At 47.8% G+C, this 14,741-nt stretch overlaps 1 protein-coding gene across 2 annotated transcripts in view; it reads left to right on the top strand.

Moving 5' to 3' along the window:
• The window catches only part of CECR2 (CECR2 histone acetyl-lysine reader), a 95,014-nt gene that overhangs the window by 76,249 nt on the left and 4,024 nt on the right, over nucleotides 1-14,741 (top strand). For both annotated transcript variants that reach the window (XM_074826091.1, XM_074826090.1), the window contains 8 exons: nucleotides 4,748-4,904; nucleotides 8,694-8,823; nucleotides 9,112-9,149; nucleotides 9,254-9,345; nucleotides 9,621-9,747; nucleotides 11,137-11,570; nucleotides 12,714-12,842; nucleotides 12,960-13,785. In XM_074826091.1, coding sequence (XP_074682192.1) covers nucleotides 4,748-4,904; nucleotides 8,694-8,823; nucleotides 9,112-9,149; nucleotides 9,254-9,345; nucleotides 9,621-9,747; nucleotides 11,137-11,570; nucleotides 12,714-12,842; nucleotides 12,960-13,785 — 1,933 coding nt within the window. The remainder of the gene's footprint in view (nucleotides 1-4,747; nucleotides 4,905-8,693; nucleotides 8,824-9,111; nucleotides 9,150-9,253; nucleotides 9,346-9,620; nucleotides 9,748-11,136; nucleotides 11,571-12,713; nucleotides 12,843-12,959; nucleotides 13,786-14,741) is intronic.

Raw genomic sequence — 14,741 nt, 5'->3', positions numbered from 1 at the left:
GACGACTGAGGGAGGCAAGAGCAGATGCCTCCTGGGGGAAAAAATAAACCGCAGCATCGCTATTCAGTGGGAAGGAGTCGTTTGAAAGTGCTTGTGCTGAAAGAGAGATGGGTGGTAATGCCTGTCAAAGGCAGGCTGACACTTGGGGTTTCTATGGCGAGCAGGGAGGTGCTGCCCTCTGGATCGCAGAGGTAACTGGCCTTGCCTCAGACTCCGGTGCAGCTGCATATGGAAATCTGCGCTCAGTCTGGGGAATTCCACTTCAATGAAAGTGCTGGCACATTCGAGGCAGTTCAAAGAAAAGTTGAAGAAGGATGAGAGGGCTAGAAGAACCAGCTTACAAAGGGAAATGACAGAAATTCAGCCAAGGGGAAAACGTGAGGGTGCAAACACATGAGGGTGTAGATAGTGTGAAGGGAGAGAAGAATGACTGATGTAGTATGGAGCTGAGCTAGAAGGGGGTCAGCTGGAAATGGAAGTCACAATTTAGGCTTCTTAAAGAAATGCTTATCAAACTGCAGCCTTGTCGGCTGAAACGGCTCTTTCTGTGCCTCTTCACTCTCATCTCTCCACCCCATCAGCGCAACAGCGCTGCCGCTTGCGGGTCTGTGCAGTGAGCCAGGCCCAGGAAAATGGAGTTAAATATAACCTTTTTCTTTGGTCAGGGTTATTTTTAACAGATCAGCTTCCCGATCCAGTTCACCATGCAGCCCCCAGCAGTCATGCTGGCATGCTGGCACAGCCAGGGACATTGTATGGTGGAGATGGGAGGTCTTTGAACTGGCAACTGCTACCCAAAGCAATCGGTCAGGCAACATGGGATTAGCTTTGGAGGAAAAAATTGGCTTAATTCTGTCAGGCCATGGCATAATCTCTCACTGTAGATGTAATGAAAACGTAGTTACCCGGTGTTTTGTCAAACCCCAGGAAATTAAACTGCAGGGAATATTCCACGTGAGCCAGGGTCAGGGGTTCCCACAAAACAAAGGAGAAAATACAGTTCCCCGCAATAAATATAATTACTTAGACCAGATAAATAAAAGGACGGAAGAACCTCTCATCATGCTGCAGATAAAAGCCTGCCGAGAGGAAAATAAGACCCCAGCGATGGTCAGTTTGGGGCCAGAATCACTCTCTGCAAAGCCCACCATGCAGGAAACGCGGCGACACATGTTTGTTCACAGGCAGCAGAAATCCCAGAGGAGGGAGGGGAGTGGGAAACACATGGAGCCTGAATGATGCTAATCAGTACCGCAGGTGCTCCAGGTCTGCGGCAGCAGAGGGCTGTTAATTGCTGCCTGTGGGCCAGTGAAATGTTTCTAGCAAGCAGGGGGCCCTCCCAGCACCCGCTGCGCCAGGGCACGGGGAGCCAGCCAGCACAAGGGTGGCAACGCTTGTGACAGTCATCCCTGCCGCAGGGGAGCCAGGGAAGGTGCCAGCATGTCTGATGGCTTGTTTGCCGAGGGAGGGGTGGGCAACAGGTGAGTCTGGGGGAGAAAACCTCAGCCCGGTGCAGGGGTGACCCCTTCCTCCCAACTCCACAAGCTGGATGCCACTTTGGTCCGAGATAGAACTGCTCCGTAGGCTCCTAATCCTGCGGGGGATTTCTCAACAGGTGGTTCAGATTAGCTCCTCATTAAAACACCGCCTGAGCAGCACCCTCATTAGGGAAGTGCTACGGAAACTGGAGCTTGGAAGGTTTGGAGGACAAGGGGCTGGGACGTGTGGCTGGAGGGGGTCAGGGCGCCTGGGGCACCCACACCTCCTGGCCTTCTGCTCCTGAAGTCTGTTACCCACTGTGTGGAGAGCAAAGCAAAAGACAGACGTTTGGCCCTTTCGGGGTCCTGGGGAAGGGGGACGGCAGCGATGTTGTGTCCTGGAGTGCTCTCTGGCGGAGGGAAGGAGGTGGTGATGCCATGGTCGCACATGCGAGGTGTGTTTTTTATCCTCCAACCGGGGAGGAAGCTGGAGAAACATCCCTTTGCCACATCTTCAGCCAGGAAGGAAGTTTAACTTGTGTTGGGTTCTTGTTTTTATTGTTCCAATAGGCGTCTGCTTCCATCACATCAAGTAGGAGTTTACTTGTTCATGGTTGCTTAATTTTTTAACCCTGAGTTGAGCACACTCATCCCCAATGGGCTTAAATGTGACACGAGGCAGTAGGTCCATCTGAAAGTCAGGCTATTTCTGCATCTGAAGTGTATCAAAGAACTCATGCCAACACTGCTGCTGCCCTGCAAGCACTGCAGGGAGCAAGTGCAGTTGTAGGTGTCTGCTGCAGTCCTTGGTGCTCACTACATTGCATTTGTGGTTTCTGCTTTTCCCTTTTCTTCTTTTCCTAGATCTGCTAGGATGACGTCCTCTCCTTTGCTTAAAATTGTGCTGTTGCTTTTTCAATGCTGTATTTGTGATGGGTTGCTCTGGAACGTGCTATGGATTCTGTGTCGTGCCATTAGAGTGTTGAATGCACCCTGGAGGCTTGGAGAGGTCCTGGTGCGAGCACTGTGGCTTGGATGTTGTGTTCATGTTTCCATAGGACATGAATGGTGGAAGCTGTATGGATCCAGGGAAAGGGAAGGTCTGACCTGTGCACCAACAGTTGAAGAAACTTGTTGGGCACACCAAGCTGGCATAGAGAACTTAGTGTCTGGCTGGAGAATCTAAAAGCTGATGGTCACATCCTCAATAAAATATCTTGGTCTACCAACTTCTGGTGGCTGGTTCCTGTTCACCTCTTTCTCTTCTAATTGCTGCAGAACCTGACTTTTTTGGTTCCTACTGCAATTTAAAGATTGATTAAGAAAGTTAGGGGAAAATTGTTTGAGAATGGTCAGGATCAGGCCTGGAAGGAAGTTGTTTGCAGTGTATGAGTAGAAAATCGGATGGTGGAGCAAATGGGAAAGGGATCTGAAAAGAATCAAAAGTGAAAATGTAGAACCCAGTTCTGTATGTTCTTGACCTCTTATACTTGGCACAGCAGTTTGTCCTGGGCATCCTGGTGTTTGGATATTGATCAGTTGGAGGAAAGGTCTGAGAGAGACAACATGGGAGTTTTGTGTAAGTGTCTGAGAAAGCCCATAAAGGCTGAAGTGTGGCTGAAGAATTTATGCTTGGCCAGAAGAGCGTAACTAGGAATAATTGGATGTAATGAGGCAATAAGAAATTAACTTTAGACTGAAAGTGAGGAGAAGCTGGCTAAGCTAAAGGCATGTGGACTCACAGAATGTTTTCCTTAGGAAGGCTGTAGAAGAGTGTAGTACTAATGCTTGGCAAAGATCTGAAAAGAAGATGGGCAGAGTTCCCTTGTGATGAGATTGTGCTGTGGACTTCACCTAAAAAGATCAGTACAGAATAGGTGTTTTTGCTGTCCAGTCTGTCCCTAGATGTAGGATATAGTCCTAATGTTGTCAAGAGTCCCATCACCCTCTCTTGGACACTTTTTCTGGCTGTTGGTGGTTGAAGTGTAATTCTCTTAATTTATTGTTGCTGCTGGAAACAAGGAGATAATACACAATGCTTGTCTACAGAGAGCTGCAGGGGGAGATTTTAGGGCACTGCTGTGTAGGGAAGGGGAGACAGAGGGGGAATGAATGTGCAGTGAAGCCAGACAACATTTCTAGGTGCTTATCAAAACACCCCGAGGTTCCACTTCTAGGCAATGAAACAAGGACGAAATAGTAATCATGGTGCCAGATTTTTTTCTGGGATTAATAATGGGCCTGGAGATGTTGATGGTCTGAGCAGCAGCCAAGGGACCCCAGCTGATTGCTAATCCTCAGGAAATGCCTTCTGCCTAAGTGGTGGTTGCTGGTTATTCCCTGAAAATGAAGGTGAAGAAAACTGTATGCACATTGTTCTTTTGCAGTTGATATTCCCTACTGATAAGGCACACATATCTTGCTCTTGCAGAAGTCAAAGAGGTGGGAGTGGCTGGTGGATGACCAATTAATTTGTCTTATCATTAAATCAAACTAATAAAGGTAATTCCGCACTGCCATATACATACCTCATACTTTATTGGAGAAACAGGAGCAGGCGATCCCTGGTCTGGGAAGTCTGCAGTCTAAGTAGGATCAAACACAGCCTTGCAGCCTGCTGGCAGTGGGGAGGTGGGGAAGTGGGGCAATAAAGAGCCAGGCGTCCTTGAATAAGAAAACTGGCTGGGGGACCCAGCAGGAAAACTGTGCAAACAAACAAGCGAGAGCTAGTTCAGGGGAGATAAACACACAGAAATATGGCAGGCCTTATTCTGAACAGGAAAAGAAAACACTCCAAATGATACCTTGATGCAAGGCTGTAACAGTCTCTTTTCCTATCCTAAGTACTCTGTGTTTTATAGCGGAGCCAGGTTCGGCAGAGTAGTCCTTTCTACTCATGCTTGCAGCTCTGGACTCTGCTAACTGGAAGGGGTAGAGTTGTTTGTGTGGGTGTGTCAACAGCCTGAATCCTTCGCCGGGAAGGGAAATACGCATGGTGCATCCCTGGCAGAGTGGCAGCTTGTCTAACCCATTGCTTCTCCTTCCTTTGTCCCTGTCTCAGTAGGATTTCATTGCTTGACAAATAACTTTTCTTTACATGTTTCTTTTCATCCGAGAATTCATATGTACAAATCCTTTTTTTTCCCTGTTTTTTTTCCCCCAGCCATTCATTGTAGGTATGCTTTAATACTTGCTCAAAGTAAACCTGCCTCTGCTCAGATCTCAATAAGCCAATGCATTACAGTTTTTGGTGCACCATTTTGTCACAGGTAAACCCAAACGTGCTAAGTTCGATGGAGAAGCAGAGGCGCAGAGAGGAAGAGGAGGAGCGCCAAATCCTTATAGCAGTGCAGAAGAGGGAGCAGGAACAGTTGCTAAAGGAGGAGAGGAAGAGAGAGATGGAGGAGAAGGTCAAAGCAGTGGAAGGTATGTGCAGCCAGCGTGAAACAGGGGTGGAAGCTTTCAAAGTCAAGATTGAGAGCTTGAATTAAGATCTGCCATTTGCATTCCTCCTCTGCCAGACCTGCTAATGGGAATATCTTTTCTTGCACTTACCTCAGATAAATTGGTCTGACTGTAGCTTCTTTTCCTTTGTCTCCCACAGTGTTGGTGACTGTTCTCTAGTGAACCCTTTAACTGTGTCATCTTCCTCAAATCATGCCTATTTTCTCCTTTGCCCAAGCTGTACTTTTTTTCCCTGCTATTCATGGTGTTCCTCAATTCTCTTCTGTCTCCCCACTTGCCTTCTTATGGATTTCCCTGTGTGCAGGATTAGCTGGCTTTGCTCTTGCTGAATAGCGTTTGGTCCTTTTGGGCCAATACAGGACAAAAGAAGGATTTCCTTTGAGGAGAAAGGGAAGGGGACAACATGGGAGTAGCAAGAGTAGTATTTTTATATTGCTACTGGCCTTATCAACTGGAGAACTAAAGATGAGGGGACCAGGCTAAATAGAGCACCAGAGGTAGCAACTGCAGGTGTTGGTCTTGTTTTTTCATGGTTTTGAATTAAATGTTGATTTAAGCTGTTCTGCAAGAAACAGCCGTGTTGTGTTTAATACATCAGATCGAGGCACAGACAGCAGACATTCAGCCAGTACATGTAGGCACTGGTGTCTAAGAGCAGGCTTTATTTTGACCACCTTCTCTCTGTCAGCCTCCCTTATGGGGATTCTTTTCTCTGCTGCTTTTGCTGCAGTGACTGCCTGGGCTGTTGCAGTTCCAGGGAAAAGCTGAACATCTTCAGACAACTGTGGTGGTAATGTGTGGTAGTATCAGTATCATGAATCCTTAAGTGGATAAAGAATCAGAAAAGGAAAAAAGATTTAAGCTTATGCAAACCTTGTAAACTTTTTAAGATGAAACAGTCTGCTACCAGATGTTTGGTGGCAGACCAGATGTTATCTAAGAATAGTCTCTTTTACCTGCTTACCTTTCTAACCTTTAGAAAATCCAATTACTTGCTTGGCCTTCATATATTCCTGGTTGCCAGTCCTAGCTAATCCGGCACTTTAAACGGAAAATCATCTAGCTTCCATATCTGCCACAGGTACCTGTTTCACCTTGGCAAATTGCATATTCTTTAATTCTCCATCTGTATAGACAAAATTAATCTTGAAGTTCCACAAGAGCTGCAAAGATAAATGAACCTGTACAAAGGTCTTGTTTTGGCATAAGCCATGTCTTCCGGGTAAATGCAATCACTACATTGTCTCATGCAAAGGCACCAGAGCTACTCAAAGAAACTGGCATGGGATTGGGCAGTAAACAGTTTTTAAGCCAATTTAGCATGCATTCATGATTAGCTTGTCAGAGATGCATTTATTTTGGTTTGTGCAGTTTCTTTAAGTTTGGTTTAAACTTGTCCCTGGTCATTTAGGCTAAATCAGGAGAAGTGTCCTTTTAAGCTGGTGCAAAAGCTGTTTGGAAAGGTTATTTAAATGGCTGACCAGTTAAATCACTGCAGTATTTTTCATCCCTAGAAACGGCATCTATCCAGGTAAAAGCTTGGCTTCTCAACCATCTTTCCTTATTGCCAAGCACGCTCTCCATTAGCATTTACTTTCATGTTCTTATGATGAACAGAATATGATTTTAAAATGAAGTAATTTGTTTTGGTGGTTCAGACATGTTAAAACTGGACATCTGTCCACAGAGATTTTAGGGTAACAAAGATTTTCTTGTATTTTTCAGTCTGTTTGGGATTTAACATTCATTTTGTAAGGTCTTCTGTAGAGGAGTGATGTGAAACACAGGGTGAAATATCTATCTGATGAAATTCATCAGCACTTCACCTGTTTCTTGCTTTTGGACTGTATGCCTGTTTTTAGATCACATTGCTGTTTCCAGTCTGGGATTTCACTTCCCCCCACTCCAGTGCACGCCCCAGGTAGCAAGCCTCCTGCTGGGCCCATCTGTACTTTCCTGAATTTATGAGTTAAAGCAGCTTTCTAGATTTCTACCACAACAGCAGGTTAGAGTTTCCCAGTTCTCTTCCCAGATGCTGCTCAACATTATCTCTCACACATACAACTTTCTAGCTGTTTGAAGTACTTTTCAGGCCATTGGTTAGCTTTTGAAAGCTGCTAGGTAGGACTCAACCCAGGCCAAAAGCATGACAACAAGCTCTGCCAGTGATCTTTAACGTGCTAGATTAATCACTGGCTGTGGTAGAGGGACCTGCCATTAATCCTGACTGAGCCCTAGTCTGGTACCAGGGTAGCACACCCTGATTCCTCGGTTTACCAGATAAGATCCTTGGCAGGCCTCGATGGATTTCTAAAATCTACATCACCTTACTTCTTGGCTGCTGTTGCCGTGAGATTTTCCTTGCTGCCCAAATCATTGCCTTATGTTTTTCTCAGCTTTCTCACTTTAGGCATCCATTACAATGTCACCTAAGTGATGCTAATTTTATGGAATAAGCGTGAAGTACTGAGCTGAGCTTGGACAGACTCAGATAATCTCTGTTAACTACAATTTGATGTTGGACTTCTCATCATTAAATGTTATAATAGATGCTGTTACATTCTGTAGGACATCTTAGATACAAGTCCTGTCCCAACTTCAGTGCTACCCAGAGTCTTCTAACAGGAAATTTGAACTTTCTTTTACCAGCCTTTGACATGTCTGGCCGTGAACCTCCTTGGATATACCCACCTTCTAGCTATTCCAGCTTTTCTTGTGCCCTCAACCCTGATTGGTTTTGGCTGAGAGTAAGACAGTAAATTAATACTCTTCCACCAGAGCTGGTGCTTCTTGAGTCTTTGGCATTTTCCAAAGATGGAGCCTCTGCTAGAGGGTATTAGCCAAGTGTGTCCCATCTTTGTTTCACTCTGGGTGTTCCCTGATGTGGCATGTTTTCTGGGGCCTTACTCCTATGACATCTCTTAGTGAACATTACTTTCACAGAATTCTGCTCCTACAGAAAGTTGGTACAACCGCAGGTGTTTAGCAAGTCAAATGAATTCAGATTTCCTGTAAGAAAAAGGAAATGAGGTTCATAAGAGCCCATAAACTTTCTATTATGAAGCAATCTGTTAGCCAGCTGTCTGGTTGCAAACCACAGGTTATATTACCAGCGTTGCTTCTTCCTGTCTCTCACCTCTTAAACCAAAGCTGTCCCAGTGGCCCTCCTGTGTGGCAGCTTGCTCGCTCTGGCTGCTAGCCATGAAGGCCTACCTGAGCAATCTTCCCAAAGCTAGCCATGGTGGTGGAGGATATTTATGACCACAGTTACTCATCACCACCCAGCTGGTAGAACTTCACCCTTCCCTTGGCACTGCTCTTCATCCACTTCAGTGCAAAACCAGATGCCTTGAATTCACCTGGCTGAGGTGTGAAGCATCTGAAGGATGGTAACTTAACAAGCCAGCTCCTTCCATAGTGCTGATCTATGACTAGGTCTGTCCACTGAACTTCTCTCTTTGCACCACACCATGGTCAGGAATTTGTCTGGAAGCTGGCTAGGGGAGCATCTGTATCACAGTAATGCTTCAAAATCAATGATTGTAAAGTCAAGGGAAAATGAAGAAGCATGTTGATGGTGCACTGTAATCTCACCTCCTCTGCTTCTGTGCTGTTGCTGCTTTTACCGAAAGAAAAAGGTTTCACTGGAGTTCTTAAGAGCTGCAGGAGCTGCCTTCATTTTCTCTGCAAGATGTTGTTGACAAGGTTGTTGCTGAATGGTTTTTCACCTCTCCCTCCTCCCCACTGCAGAACGGGCCAGGAGGAGGAAGCTTCGCGAAGAGCGGGCCTGGCTGCTGGCACAGGGGAAGGAGCTCCCCCCTGAGCTTTCCCACTTGGATCCCAGTTCCCCTACCAGGGAAGAGCGAAGGACCAAGGATCTGTGAGTATGCAGCTGGGCATGCAGCACACGAGTGCATTGAAGTAGTGAATACAGGAAGGAGAGGAGTGTGATCATTCACAGGAATGAGGAGGCAGACATGAGGATGGAGAACAGCGAGCAGTAAGCTGAGAAACATCTGAATTTGGTCCAGACTAGAGGGGTGTTTGTGATGAGGCCTATCTGTCAGCATTATGGCACTGTGCATGGGGATGGAAGGGAAGATGAAATACAAGAGCCTGTCTTATATGTCCTCAGTCAGCACATTCACTGTTGCATTTTTCGTTACAGCTTTGAACTGGATGATGAGTTCACAGCCATGTACAAAGGTTAGTCCTGCCCCAGCTTTCCCCTTTGCATGACTTTCTCAAAGTGAAATCCTCCCCTGGATGTATGTGTGTGTAACCGTTCACCTTTCTCTTGTTACTGCCAGTTCTAGATGTGGTAAAGGCTCACAAGGACTCTTGGCCCTTCTTGGAGCCTGTTGATGAATCGTACGCTCCCAACTACTACCAGATTATTAAGGTATGGAAAGTGGTCCAGCCATCTTAACTGATGCACTTTGTTGACTGGGATGCAGTTTTTTGGAAGTGTTTTGAAGTTTTGTGGGCTGTATTACCCTTGCAGTCAAACTGCATGACTCCAGTAGGCCCTTCTAACGTTACAAGTCAAGGAAATCGAAGATGAGAGGCTGCCTCTCAGGAGAGCAGCCTCCACTCCCCATCCCCAATCTGTGAGGAAGCTAGCTATGCAACTCTGTAAGCTTGCTGTAACTGAAGGGAAGTTTTGTTGCGTTTCAGGCACCCATGGACATCTCTAGCATGGAGAAGAAGTTGAATGGAGGTCAGTACTGTACCAAGGAAGAATTTGTGGGCGATATGAAGACCATGTTCAGGAACTGTCTTAAGTACAATGGTGAAGGCAGTGGTAAGAGCAGTGAGATGCTAAGTTCTTCTATTTGCAGTGCTCAGTCAAAACAATGATCTCTTCCTACTCACCAGTACTTGATTTGTGCTTCTTTTCTTTCAGGGTATTTTTGGTAGACCAGGTGAAAGAGTAGGAGCTCCTGAGTAATAAGGCCTGGGGTTTTAGCAAGGTTTTTAGAACAATTTGGTCATGTTGAATTGGGACATGACATACTAAGGGACTCTCATGTTGGTAGGTGGTGAAGGCAGAACATAAAAAAAGAAGAAAGTCTGTTTCTTTCTGAGCTCATTCGTTCATGTGCTTGTGTGTTTCCATGTGCCCCTTTTTTTTTTTTTTTATAATATCTAACACAGACTTTGAAAAGCATTGGAGTCTGGTTAGCTCACACTGTTTGTTGAGTACCACAGAAAAGTGAGAAATGAACTAGGCTTTTGTAGTCCTCTGGATGGAAAATGTAGTTTTTAGGTTCCTTGGCCATTGAATGAACAACATGCATCTACAAATGGGAAACTGGGTTTAATTGCCATGCCAATTAAAGTTCTACACGTTGCTTAGGTAAGAAATCTGTTCCCATGTGCTGGGTCATCACTGAACCAGCACCACCTTGAAAGGGAAAATAGAGCTACCCAGCTTGTTGCTGTGGGCTGCAAGTAAAAACATTCCTGCTCTGCCACTGGGAGAGCTGTTTCCTGAGGAACTTTAGGGTTAGTTTAGTGGAAACAACTGGAAAGTCATTTGCTTCAAGCTCTTGTCATTAACACTTCTCACATGTCTTTCCCTTCCTATCCACTCCAATGAAATTAGGAACCCCTCTGAGCAGAACTGTCCTGTGGAAATGATGCACTGGTGTTGGCAATAGCTTTCATTTCAGGGTTAGCAGGTGCTTTAGAAACTGTACATGGATAAATATGTTTGCTGATTTTCCTCTGTCTTGTAGCATACAGCAGAGATTTGAACAAGTCCAAGAAAAGCCTCTGAACGTAATCAAATAGCATTGCTGGAAGTTCACATTTCTTCTCTCAGCACTCTCTGCTGGCTAACTGTGCAGGTCACACATCTCTGCGAGCAGAGGTGGTGCTTCTCGTAATGTAATTCTTGGCACTATGCTGGAACACTGAGTTAATGCTGACTCTGCAGGCTGTGCCACTAATGGTACTTTGTCATGCCTATGTGCCTGTCCTCTTGTGGGGTTACTGAACAAATCTGATGCTGCATTGCTTATCGAGTTTAAGAACATAAAGCAAAGTTGACTGGTTAGAAACAAAAGTCTTCCTCAAAGAAACTTTGTGGAGGGGAGATGATTTATCTCATGGGGAAATTCTGATGTTGCTTAATTGTTTCTCGCTATAAGACTGTGTCCCTGATGTTGTTGGGGTTTTTTGACTGCAGAATATACCAAGATGGCTTACAACTTAGAGAGGTGTTTCCACCGAGCAATGATGAAGCACTTCCCCGGGGAAGATGGAGACACAGATGAGGAGTTTTGGATCAGAGAAGATGGCAGACGAGAGAAGAGGAGTCGGCGGACTGGCCGCTCCAGCACAGGCAGTGTTTGGACTAGGTCACGAGACCCAGATGGACCAGGCAAAAGGCAGCAACGCCTGGAAAATGGAGGAAAACCTCCACCATATCGAGCTACTTCCAGGGCTCCTGCTTCTTCCTCCTCTTCCTCTTCCTCCTCCTTCTCCTCATCCTCTGCAGAGGATCCAAGTGGCAACGCAATGCAGCCTTCTCGAGAAGTGGGCCCTTCCAATGGGCGAGGTTTCCCTCGCTCTCTGCAGTATGGCGGCATGCCCAGCCCTGTGCCACATCCCGGCCAGATGGTAAGGAGCAGTTTCTGCTGTTCTTCACCCATCAGGCCCACGGAGGGAGGGAGGTAAAGGGGAATGAAGCGCTCTATTGTGAAATCCCTACTGTATGGCAAGAACCTTTTCCCAGAGATTATAAGGTTCAGGGCTATGGTTTCTGCAACTGAAACTTTTCAGTCCTTAGATTTAAACTGGTACAGTTTCACTCTTTGTCACACTAGCTGGGAACAGTCTCCTAACGTTTCCCAAGGCTGGCATGTCCCTGTGTGGGCTTGTGCCAGCCCTGGCGCTCCCAGTTCTCCTCTCTCCTTGGAGAGTTACCCTGTTGTGCAAGGAAAGCAGTCACATTTCCTCTCTCAGCCTCCAGTTTATGATGCTGAACAAGCTGGTCTTCTTTTGTATCAGTTGTTTACAGATGCCTGGTAACTTCGTGCCATCTGTGTGTACTACTGCATTTCATGCCTTGAGTATTTATAAAAGCAGTAAACAAAATCAAACAACAGGCCACCCTGGACTGCAGCAGTGACCTCTCTTTAGCCCAACATTTCTTCTCTGAATGCCACCTGTTCTGCCTCCCCTCTGGGCTGTTCCTCACCCATCCTTCACTGCGTTTTCCATTTTAACCAGTGATGTCTTGTGGTGTGGTGTATCAAGTGCTCCTCTGAGATCCAGGCTATCCCTTTTATACCCAGTTATACCCTTTTAGCTACAGATCAAACAAAACTTTTAGAGCAATTCTTGTAATGCCGATAGTGGGAGGCAGTAGGAGAGCTGGAGGCAATGAGTATTTTGAAATAAATCTAGCACGTTACCCTGTTGCCCTGCTTGCATACTCTTGTTGTCCGCTCCTCTCCTTGGAGCGAACCACTGCTCCCCCCAGGTCCTCTTGCGTGCTCCCAGGCAGTCAGGTGGCAAGTGAGTGTATCACAACCTTGAGCACGGGGATGCATGGCTGGGGTGTGAGAGAGTGGCTTTGGCAGGGGGAGCCGTGTCACCTCGTAGGAAAGAGGCTACAGGTTTTTCATGGTATCTCCAAAAAGCCCATCTGCTCATCTGTGTGGTTCCTTCAGCCTTGGCTTCTCCTCACCTGCAGCAGCTCTGCTGCTTTTCTGCACTTCACAAATTGGTTTATGTCTCCCTCCCGTCCCCGTCCCCCAGAGACCAGCTGTGCCAGGAACGTTTGGTCCCCTGCGTGGATCGGATCCCACGAAGCTGTACGGCTCGCCGCGGGTGCCTGAGCCCCATCCCGGAGACCCGGTCCAGCAGCACCAGCACTTTGCCATGCAGGTAAGAAGCGCTGCAGCCAAGGGATCCAGCACCCTGGGACATGCAGGTCCCCTCTGCTCCTCATGGTGTGATGGCTCTCACTGAGACCCACCCCGTCTCTCTCTCCCTCCTCCCCAGCCGGCCGTGGGACTGAGCGAGCACCGCGGGCACAGGCTGGCCGTCCCGGAGAAACAGGCATGCGCAGGACCGACCCACGTCGCCGGCCTCGGCCCCCGGCCTGGTGCCCTGCAGCTGGGGCGCATGAGTGGCCCCCCACCCGATGCCGTCTACCCACCAGCCCAGTTCCAGCAGGGCTTCCTCCCCCCGAGGCATAACGGGCCCCCCGTGAGGCCGCAGGAGGGCTCGGAGGTCCCCCCAGGGCACATGTACCGGCCCTACAAGTACCTGAACCGTGCGCACCCGGCACTGTGGAATGGCAGCCATGGCCCCGCCGGCCAGGGCACCATGGGGCCGGAGGAGAAGGCACCCATGGGTCCGGGGCCCTCGCTCCAGCCCCGTGCCCTGGGTCATATGATGGACCCCCGGGCCATGAGGCCGCCGCTGCCTCCCAGCCAGTGGACCGAGCAATCAAATTTCCTACCTCATGGGGTGCCTCCCTCAGGGTATATCAGACCGCCTGGGAAAGCTACCGGCCAGAGGATGCCGCCGCAGCCATCAGCTGCTCTGTTTGGGGGACCGCCTCAGGTTCAAAGAGGGTGCCAGGGCGGGGAATCCATGATGGACAGCCCAGAGATGATCGCCATGCAGCAGCTGTCCTCCCGCGTGTGCCCGCCGGGTGTGCCTTACCACCCTCGCCAGCCACCCCCCCCGCACCTCCCCGGACCCTTTCCCCAGCTGGCTCACGCCGCCTCCACCGCTGGTGTGCAGCCCCCGAAACCCATCGTGGGGAACGGGAGCTCGCAGGATCCAACCGGTCAGACCATGGAGACAGAGAGCAACCAAGGTAACCCCTCAAGCGCCCGCTGGTAGCATTTGACCTTCCCTGCCTGCATCCCCCTGCCCGCATCCCCCTGCCCACCTGCCCTTTGCTCGCTGCCAGGCGTCCCTCCCGCCTGCCGCACAGCGCCGCCGTTTCCTGTGCCAGAGAAGACCCTCTGCCTGCCTGTGAGGAGGGCAAGGGAGCACCCCCAGGCTAGCGTTGTTGCTCTTGGGCTCCAAACTCAGAGGGTCACAAACTTAACTGTCTTGCAGATGTACAGAACCTGTGTCTAAAACTGTGGCTTTATTTGGATTTGTGCCACTAGAGAAGCAGAAAATACGCCCTGACTTTCAGGCTTACCAGAGTCAGTCTTAAAGTGTGGCAGAGACTCAGCAACAAAAGCAGGGTTTTTTCTAGAAAAGAATTAAATTCTTGATTAAATAGCTGTGGGGCACAGATTTTTTACGCATGTCTTTTTTACTCTAAATTGGAATATATTTTCTGCTCCAGCCGTCATGTAGATTTTTCTAAGATTTTTCTTTGTTTCACTGTAGCCTGCCAGAGGTCCCCTCTGTCCCAGCTATACCTGCAAGTTATCAGTTTGCCATGGGGTGCAAATGCAAAGCATAGGCTGTGATGCTTCTAGAGCTCACTTGGAGTTAATATAAAAATTGGATCTGCAAAGAGTTAGGCAAGGAAAGAAGATGTTATGTGGATAAATGCTTTAAATATACTCCTTTGAGTATGGCTTCTCCTCTGAAATGCACATGTGCCTTGTGAACTCTCAACATCTCAAACTCTTCACACAACAGGAACGCCCAAAAGCCTCTGAGCAGCTGTGTCAGTTCAGATGGGATGGCAGCGTGTTGTGTGTGCCATCACAAGCTTCTTTCTAGTTGAATTTCATTCATTCTAGCTGGTAAACTAAAGATTAAAAAAAAACCTTAAAAATAAAACAAATCTGAAATAGAGATCAAAAA

This window comes from Strix aluco, chromosome 5 (assembly GCF_031877795.1).
Source record: "Strix aluco isolate bStrAlu1 chromosome 5, bStrAlu1.hap1, whole genome shotgun sequence".
Taxonomy (NCBI): Eukaryota; Metazoa; Chordata; class Aves; order Strigiformes; family Strigidae; genus Strix; species Strix aluco.
This window is presented reverse-complemented; position numbering and strand designations above follow the sequence as displayed.